At 37.7% G+C, this 10,600-nt stretch overlaps 1 protein-coding gene across 1 annotated transcript in view; it reads right to left on the minus strand.

Annotated features, from left to right (window-relative positions):
- Positions 1-1,271: 1,271 nt before the first annotated feature.
- Positions 1,272-10,600, minus strand: part of IL13RA1 (interleukin 13 receptor, alpha 1) — a 66,357-nt gene continuing 57,028 nt past the window's right edge. The window contains exon 11 of the mRNA XM_011948695.1: positions 1,272-4,057. Coding sequence (XP_011804085.1) covers positions 3,965-4,057 — 93 coding nt within the window. The 3' untranslated portion in view covers positions 1,272-3,964. The remainder of the gene's footprint in view (positions 4,058-10,600) is intronic.

Consider the following 10,600-nt stretch of genomic DNA (forward strand, 5'->3'; position numbering starts at 1 on the left):
GGCCTAAGTTATACCTTTAAAAGAGCAAAAGTTCATGGAAACAAGGAAATGATAAATTACTCCGGAAAGCAAATGTGCTTAGATCATTCTGGCTCCTCTACCCCTGAGACAAAGTGATCATGTTTGTGGCTACAGGAATTGTTTTCCATAGATCTCATACAAATTTACGACCTCAAGGGGGTTCTCAATTTTAAATGTTTTCCATTATAACACTCAGTGTTGATGTGTTAAAAATCAGAAAAGAGGTTTCTTATTTTAAAACAACAACAAGAACAACAACAAAACAGCTATACTTACCTGGAAACAGATTTTCAGAATCTTCCTGGATAATTCTAGATAGTTAAAGAAATAACTTGACCAAGATCAGCACCCTCACTCTTACCCTAGGGTTTGGATTCTATAAAGATTCAGGGTAATTAGCATATGTGATCTGATTGAAGACACATTCCTTGAGCTTAACACAAATGAGGGGAAGAAAACCTCCATGACATTAAAACCATTTTGCAGTAGTTAGAGAAAATATGAAACGGTATTACCAGCATTTAAAAGGACAGCTATTGAAAACTGATTTTCTTTCTTTTTTTTTTTTTTGAGACGGAGTCTCGCTCTGTCACCCAGGCTGGAGTGCAGTGGCATGATCCCAGCTCACTGCAAGCTCCACCTCCTGGGTTCACGCCATTCTCCTGCCTCAGCCTCCCAAGTAGCTGGGACTACAGTCACCTGCCACTACACCCAGCTAATTTTTTTGTATTTTTAGTAGAGATGGGGTTTCACCGTGTTAGCCAGGATGGTCTGGATCTCCTGACCTCGTGATCAGACCGCCTCAGCCTTCCAAAGTGCTGGGATTACAGGCGTGAGCTACCGCGCCTGGCCGAAAACTGGTTTTCTTAGTCTCTAATCTAACTTGCTAATCTACCTTGTGACTAGAAGTCGCACATCATGTATATGATTAATCATATTGCACTCCACTTTAGCTTAATATTAGAAAGGACTAACCCTCCATTTCCATTAATTATCATAACTACAATTTATTGAATACTTAAGTCCCTTTAGGTGCTGCTTACAAAGGCTAAATTAATATTAAACTAAGTGTATTTATGGCCTTATCAGAAAACACAGGCACACCAGAACAGCCAGAACATTAAAGAAGCTCATAATGAATGATTATAAGATAAAATAGTTGGCTTGGAATTTTTTCATAATGTTTCCTCTTTTAACTCCCATTTTCTCTACCTCTCAGCATTTCCCCAAAATAAGACCAAAGGAAAACATTTGGGTGACATACAAAAAGACAATATTTATTTTACTCAAGCTTTCCTATAAGAAGTTAAACAGAAACAATCCCTGGTTGAAGACTACCAAAAATGTTAACATTGTTTCACATATCCCTTCAGTGCCCAGATGAAGGAAAAAACTTAACTGAATGAAAGAATAAGAATTACCATCCTGACAGCGGGTTTGCTTAGGTATGTTAGGAAAAAATCCACATAGGTTAGATCTAAAAGAGTAAATGAGCCTACTAGTTTCCCACAGGGGATGGGAATTCCACTGATACAGAGGCCTCCAAGAGCTCCCAAGGCCTAGGGATCACTTTTTAGTGACTGTAAAACCACCACAAGTATTCCCGTAACTTCCTTTTCCCTCAGCTATTTTACTGCTAAAACAGGAGGATAGGAACAAAAGATCACTTCCCCACTCCCAGACTGCATGACTGTCAGCATCAATGTTCATTGGGAATTTCACAGCATCCTCTTCATGGCCATCTAAATAGGATAACAGTAAAAATGGCTAGGGGGAGGCATGGGTTTTGTTTCCCAGAATTACAAAATACCTGGAAAGGAATTAATCTCATTCCTATACAGGAAAACCAAATATTCTTTCTAGAGAACAGCAGAACAAAGTAGAACATCTACGATGGCTGTCTCCCAGCCTCAATCTGACTTCAAGAATAAAAGCACAAGGAGGAAACAACTTTACATCTGCCATTGTCATGAAGCCCAGCTTCCTCAGAGAAGCCAGGGCGCCATGCTTCTCCATGGCCATGGAAGCAGGTTGCCACTTGTACCCAAACCTATAGAGAGTGAGGGTTTCTTATCTCCCCTCCCCTAGAAGCAGGAATTCCAAGTAGCATCACTGTATTAATATGATTGGTAAATGTTTGAACAACTTGTGAAATAAAGTTCTCAAGTTCCTACCAGTAATATAAGTCTGTGTGTGAGGAGAGAAATAGGGTGAGGGAAATGCCTCTCACTTCCCATACTTCTTTAAATTTGGGGGAAGTAAGAGTAGAGGCGATATATACGGGTATGTTGTGGGGATAAGTGAGAATGGAACCCAACATACGCCCCCAAAAAGCATAAACAGAGCCTTGGCTGGCTGGCTACCAATGTAAGACACAAAAGCTATTTAATTAATCATTTATGGCAGAGAAAAGAGGAATCCTGGACCCATCTTGCAAAGAAAGAGAAATAGGTTCAACTATTCTTTTTTTCTCAAGTGAATAGCAATGTTCTAAGTGAAGATACTACCTCATCTCTGTTTAGAAAATGCACAAATATCAATGCTGAAAACCCTCACATGGAAGTTACAAAATACGGAAGAATTAGTCATTGTTTCTCGGACTACTCATACTTAACCTGAGATGCTAATTATCCTCTGCTCCTCTGGGTCTCCTGAGCAGATTTACATCCTAATTTCCAAAGAAAATCAAGAGACTACAAGGAAGGGAAGAGGGGAGAATGCAAAAGGGGAAATCAGTGTGGGAGTTGTGGAGTTAAAAGGTCTGAAAAATGACTGGTGGAGATTAAAAAAAAAAAGTGGCAAGAACTGAGGAGTCCCAAATAGACTGTAAACCCCTGAAAGGGGTCTGTGCTTCACACCCGGGGGCCTAGCACAAGCCAAAGACACAGTAAATGCTACTTGAGTAGCAGAGGTGAAGAAAATACATTGTTAGAGACTTCATGGTTGAAACTCTAATACCCAAGGAGTCATTCTACCTCCACTGCCTTTGAAAGGCTTTGAAAGGTCTTGTCAAAGAAGCTGCCTCTGGTTTTTCTGTAGTTGTCATCATCATGGCCAACACTGATTTCTGGGGCTTTCAAAGCAGAGGAAAATGCTGTCGAAGGGAATGATGACTCCAGACTATTAAGAGGTTTTTTGGTTTTGTTTGTTTGTTTTTGAGACAGAGTCTTGCTCTGTTACCCAGGCTGGAGTGCAGTGGTGTGATCTCCGCTCACTGCAACCTCCACCTCCCAGGTTCAAGCAGTTCACCTGCCTCAGCCTCCCGAGTAGCTGGGATTACAGGCGCATGCCACCTGGTTAAAATTTGTACTTTCAGTAGAGAGGAGGTTTCATCATTTTGGTCAGACTGGTCTCGGACCCCTGATCTCAAGTGATCCACTCGCCTCGGCCTCCCAAAGTGCTGGGATTACAGGCGTGAGCCACCGCACCCAGCCCAGATTGTTAAAAGAGTTTTAATAGCCACAAACATGGTTCAATGGGATCCAAAATAATAGATATCAGATTTTATCAATTTTGTTTACTACATGTTCTTTGTGACTCAAGTTTGACTTTAGCATTTGCACCCCAAATGAGTTCCCCTACAAATAAAATTTGTTTATGTTGACACAAAGAACACAAAGCAAGTATAGATCCCTCAGGAAGTTGTCATGACTCTTGATAAGATTAACTCTACTGCTATTATCACTTTTTGCTTTGTCCCCTAGTTTGAAGCCTGCTGACTTTTATAATTCAATGAGAATGACTCCGCACTCTTCTCCAAAGCGCCCATTATTTTTAGTTTTTCGGTGCGCGACTCAACATAAAGACCTATGGCTCTTATGAGCTGCCTGTTTTTAAATGGTGCAGTAGTTTCAGTTTCCATTTAATAAGTCCCCAGATAACAAGTGGAGAATGGGAAGAATCTTCACAAGGTCACATTGAAGGTAAAAATAAATTATCTCCATCACTGAGAGGCTTTCTTCAGGTTTTCTATCAGCACTACAGAGTCGGTTTCCTCCTTGGTTTGCTTCTCATAGATGTCGTACTTCTTCCAGTGCTAGAAGGGAGGAAAAAACACATACAAAATGACATTTCTAAACAGTGTTCTTTCCCTGAGTACTTAGTGCCAATGCTTATTTTTAGGTTTGTGTGCATGGAACCATAAGTGTATGATTTCCTGTTTTTTTCTTTTTTGACCTAAGAATCTTTATCTATCTGGATGATTACTGAAACAGAACAATCAGGAATTAACATTAAATGGAGGTGGGAATCATGGGATAGTTACATGATGTACAATGACTATCTCCAGAAATAAACAAATTTGGACATTTCCAACATTGGAAATAAAATCCATTAAGAAGAACAAAAGGATGTCATGCCCTTCTTACTCCAACTGTTTCACTGAGACCTTTATTACCTTTATTTTCTTAATGCCATTGCTCCAGAGACATAATAGGTTCAAAAAGTCAAGTAGCATTGAGATGAATGGCAATACATAAGATGTTCCAAAAGTCTTACTGCAACTGAAATTGTTGAAAGACCCTATATTAAGAGCTTCATCTAACATCATTTGCTAGAACAGGAAATTACACATAAAGCACACTTATCTTGAACCCAATTCAAGCATGTCTCTATGGTAAAAGCCAGTATCCTAGTCCTTGCCTTTTTTTACTTTTACTTGTAAATCAGAGGAAAGGGTGAAACATGAGCTCGGTCCTCTCATCTGTAAAATAAAGTTGTTAGACTAAACCAGGGGTTAGCCAACTATGGTCCACAGGTCATATGTGGCTGAATGCTTGTATTTGTTTCTGTATTGCCTTTGCTTGCATTCATGTTATAATGGCAGAGTTGTGACACAGACTGAATGGCCTACATAAACAAAATCATTTACTATCTGGCCCTTTACAGAAAAAAGTCTGCCAAACCCTGCATTAGATTATGTCTAAGCTCGTTTTCTGCACAGATGTTCTTAGGAAAAGAAATGGAAAGAAGAAAAACAGAAACAACAGCTGCCTCAGGTTGTGCAATTGAAGATGGACTGTGCAAGTTAAGAGATGAGGGGTAAGTTGGGAAACGCTGCTGAAAATATGCAAATTATTCTAAATAAATTACATAACCCTGACACACCTACTGGAATGGCTAAAATTAAAAATACCGACAATTCCAAGTGCTCATAAGAACGCAGAGAAACTGGATCTCTATGTATTGTTGGTGAAAATAAGACAGTGCAGTCATTATGGAAAACAGTCCGACACTTGGTTATAAAATAACACATACACTTACCGCATGACCCAGAAATCCCACTCCCAGGTATTTACCCAAGAGAAATGAAAACATGTCACACAAAGACTTCTACATGAATGTTTATAGCATTTTCACTAATAATAGATAAAAACTAGATACAACTCTGATGTCCTTGAACAAGTGAATGGTTAAACTATGTTACAACCATATTATAGAATATTGCTCACCAATAAAAGGAAATGAACTACTGACACACACCACAATGTGGATGTCTCTTAAACGCATTATGCTGAGTAAAAGAAGCCAAACTCAAAAAGCTATGTACTGTGTGATTTCATTTATAGGACATCTTGCAAGACTTTAGGGACAGAAAACTGATCAGTGTTTGCGAGGGTCTACGATTAACAGAGGGGGTTGACTGCAAAGGACCACAAGAGAACTTTTAGGAGACAATGGAAATATTCTATATTTTTATTGGAGCAGTGATTACAAAATTGCATATATTTGCTAACATTCTTCTAACTGAACACTCAAAAAAGAGTAACTTTTACTGTAAATTACATGTCAAACTTGATTTTAAAACATGTGAAATGTACAGATTTCCAATAAAAACAATCTGAAAAAAATTATATAACCTTGAAAAAATGGCTTATTTAATAAATGACACTAAGACAACTGGGTAATATAAGCATTTGAAAACAATGCTAAACCCTACCTCATAGCCTACATGAATAAATCCCTGATGGATTAAAGATCTCAATGTAAAAAAACAAAATCAAATAAGTACTAGAAAAATATGTAGAGGAACAACTATATAAATCTAAGGTGGAAAGGGCTCTTTACACCTAAAACTACAGGAAGATTTGACTGCATAAAAAAGGAAAACCCTTTTGTACATCATTAATTACCCTAAATACAATACAAAGGAAAACATGGATAAGAAGCCAAAGGGTTAATATCTAATATGTAAAGAACTTTACAAACCACCAAAAGATGAATACAACAAGGAAAAATGGACATGGAACAAGAATTTCACAAAAGAATTACTTCAAGCCAATGAACTTGGGAAAAAGTACAAAACCTGACTGTAAAATTAAGACGCTCTTTTCTCATTTATTAACTTGGCAAGAATTTTAAAATTAGACAACATCATATTGGCAAAAGTATGGTCAAACAACCAGTCGAACATACTGCTGGTAGCTACATGAACTGGCACAACTTAGTTGTAATCTATGCTTCTTAAGAAAAAATTCAAGTTTGTGCATTTTAATGTCCCAGTTTCCTTAACACAAAGGAATCATACTCTCCATATGTAACCTGAGTGTTTCACCTAACAGTGTATGTTATATATTTTTATTCATCAGTAAAATTATCTACCTCATTTTAACCTCTACGTAATATTTCATTGCATGAAAGTACCGTAACTTATTTAGCCAGTTTCCTTAATGGGAATTTAATCTGTACAACCTTTCTGGATGACAATTTGTCAATACAGGTAGAGCATCCCTTATCCAAAATGCTTGGGACCAGAAGTGTTTCAGCTTTTGGAATATTTGCACTATATACTTACTGGCTGAGCATCACTAATGCAAAAATCTGAAATTCAAAATGTTGCAATGAACATTTCCTTTAAATGTCACATTAGAAAGTTTCAGATTTGGGAGCATTTTGGATTTTAGATTTTCAGATTAGGAATACTCAGCCTGTATCAAAGAGTTTAAAATATATATGCCCTCTCTCTTGATCACGCAGTTTGGCTTGTAACAATTTATCCTAAGACAGTAATAAAATATTGATACATATAGTTATACTTAGCTGTGAAATGATGCCTATATAATGAAATTTAGGATTCATGTAAATGCCAATTGGAATTTTTTAAGTACATTATAATATGTGCACACAATGGAATATTATTTAGCCACTAAAAACTATATTATAGGGGACCAGGGTTGACTAACGTTTCCTGAAAATGGCTAGATAAGAAGTATTTTCGGCTTCGGGGGCCATATAGTCTCTGTGCCTATAACGCGACTCTGCTGTTGAAGCATGAAAGCAGCCACAGACAATATATAAATGAATGGGCCTGGCCAACGAAACTGTATGACATTGAAATCTTAATTTCATGTGCCATGAAATAGTATTCTTAGATTTTTTTCCCAACTATTTAATAGCACAAAAACCATTCTTAGGTTAAAGACTGTACAAAAACAAGTGGCAAGCAGGATTTGCCCCTTGGTCTATAGTTTGCAGAAAAATTCTGCGAAGAAGATGGTGGTAGCAGCATAGTTTTTGAATCTTCCCAAATATCACCATAAAAAAACACAAGTGAGAAATATAAATAGGAAAGTAAATCCAAAATCTACCAACACAAGATGAAATCTACAACAAAACAAGATGAAAATGATTCCCCCATGAACCTCAAAGTAAGAGTGAGTATGGATAGTCAGAGATAGCTACAGGACCAAAATGGTATCAGCTGTGGAAGACTATATAAACGGACTCAACATGGCATCCTATAGATATGAGAACTGTAAAACAACTCAACTCAAACTTCAGCAAGCAAATTTATGAGCAACTAATAAAGGGAAGGGTTTGCATCTTTTCAAACAGTGATTGAGTGCAAGGAGTTCATTGTCTAGACTGAAAGCAGCCTGGGCCTCCAGAAACTCTCAAAACTAATCCTTAATCCCTTCCAGGGCAAAGCTGCACTCTGAGGAGAAACCGGTGAGACTGGATTACAAATTGGCCAGGACAGGGACAAGAGAGACATAAAAGAAAGCCTAGATTAAAGCAGAAAAGGTAGACAGAAAGGGCCAGGAGATTTCAGAATGTAATTCACTAGAGGATGGAGCTCTATAGCCATAAAATTAGGGGGAAAAAAAAAAACAACTTGTCTCAATCAAGCCTCCTTCTAAAAGTTCAGGAAACTGATTTCACACAAAAATGAACAACAGAAACCAGGCGTGGTTGTTCATGCCTATAATCCCAGCACTTTGGGAGGCCAAGGCAGGAGGACTGCTTGAGCCCAGGAGTTTGAGACCAGCCTGGGCAATACACATGTGAAACCCCACCTCTACCAAAAAAAAAATACAATTTTTTTTTTTTTTTGAGACAGAGTCTCACACTGTTGCTTGGGCTGGAGTGCAGTGGCATGATCTTGGCTCACTGCAACCTCTGACTCCAGGTTCAAGCGATTCTCCTTGCCTCAGTCCCCCAAGTAGCTGGGATTACAGGCGCCTGCTACCAAGCCTGGCTAATTTTTTTGTACTTTTAGTAGAGATGGGATTTTGCTATGTTGGCCAAGCTGGTCTTGAACTCCTGACCTTGTGATCCATCTGCCTCAGCCTCCCAAAGTGACAATTTTTTAAAAAATAAAAAATGTTTAAAATTGAAGAATAAAACAAAAATGAGTCACCGAATAATATTTTTACAAAATTAAAACATAACAGAATGTATATCCACAACACAGATGAAAACTATAACCTAATATTTCAAAACTAGCTGAGGTATATTAAAAAAGTTACATGATATGAAAAAAAGTAAACAATGTAGAAGAATATATTAAAAGTCAATATAAACAACTCAGAAATGGGATGACAAAACTCACAGGAGAATTAAAAGTAAAAGAAGGCCAGGCACAGTGGCTCATGCTTGTAATCCCAGCACTTTGGGAGATCGAGGTGGATCACTTGAGGTCAGGAGTTCGAGACCAGCCTGGCCAACACAGTGAAATCCCATCTCTAATAAAAATACAAAATTAGCCAGGCGTGGTGGCACGTGTCTGTAATCCCAGCTACTTGGGAGGCTGAGGCAGAAGAATCACTTGAATCTGAGAGGTGGAGTTAGGAGTGAGTCAAGATCGCACCACTGCACTCCAGCCTGGGCGATGGAGTGAGACTCCATCTCAAAAAATAAAACAAAATAAAAGTAAAAGAAAATAATCATTTCAAAATTGAAGACTAAGCTAGAAGAAACACAGGGCAAATAAACACAACATATCATCAGATAAGACCTTAAAGAAACAGATCAAAAGTAGGATTTTTTAACAAAAACGAAATGAAGGTGGATGAAAATTATTCAAGAGGATGTGAAAGGACTGAACGGGCTGGGTGCAGTGGCTCACACCTATAATCCCTCAACTCTGGAAGGCCCAGGTGGGGGAATAACTTGAATCCAGTAGTTCAAGACCAGACTGGGCAATATAGCAAGATCGCGTCCCTAAAAAATATTTAAAAATTAGCCAGGCATGATGGCACACACCTCTCCCAGCTATTCAGGAGGCTGAGTTGGGAGGATCACTTGAGCCCAGAAGTTGGAGACTGCAATGAGCTATCATGGTGCCACCATACTCCAGCCCAGGCAACAGAGCAACACCCTGTGCCAAAACAAAAAGAAGATGTGAAAGGTCAAAGAAAACACGGGAACAGAATAACTAAAATCTATAAGTGAAGAAACTTTTACTAAAATTTTAAAAACTAGATCTAAAATTACATACTGAGAAAGCACACTATATACCACAGAAAATCACAACACCAACACATATTCTCATAAAATTATTGGACTTCGAATAAAAAAATCCTTTGACAACCAGACAAAAAGACCAAGTGTTTTAATACAGGAGGAAAATTATATTGCCTGCTGACTCTGACAAAAACATACTATGCCAGAAGAAAATGGATGACACATTTAAGATACGCAAGGCAGGACGTATGAGCCATGGATTTTATATCTTGCCAAAATGACTTTCAATGATAAATGTTGCCAATTACATCCATTGGTAAATAATTCAGGAAATGCTAGTCCCATGAATCCTTCCTGAGAAAACTTTCGAGCTTCAAACAACCCAAATGACTGGAGCAATGTTGACATAAAAAATGGTAGTGAGCATCAAGTGTATCTCCACACATTGAAGTAAGACTAAATGAGGGACCTATATGAGGACACCCACAATGGAGATGCTCAACAACTTCAAAAATGGAGAGCAAATGGGGAGAGCATATGGAAAAACAGCTTTTCGATCATCATTTAAAATTATTTTATAATATATCAAAAGTTCAGAAATTCTTTTAATTCTCATTTGTTATATTCAAATACAATTCAAGATGACAGTGTTATTAAGACACATAGTAAAGGTTCCGTAAGTATGACCTATTATTATTGTTGTTGCTATTACTCCATTTATTACTAAAGATATTTCAGTTTCCCTATGTTGTTCACATACCATTAAAGATAGTTTTATCTGGGTGACAGGATTAAGAGTGATTTTGTTTTTCTCTCTTGATTATCTCTAGTTCTAATTTGTCTCTACTAAATGTATATTGCTATACATATATATATATATACATATATATATATA

The sequence above is a fragment of the Colobus angolensis genome, unplaced genomic scaffold, assembly GCF_000951035.1.
Source record: "Colobus angolensis palliatus isolate OR3802 unplaced genomic scaffold, Cang.pa_1.0 Scaffold282, whole genome shotgun sequence".
Classification (NCBI taxonomy): Eukaryota; Metazoa; Chordata; class Mammalia; order Primates; family Cercopithecidae; genus Colobus; species Colobus angolensis.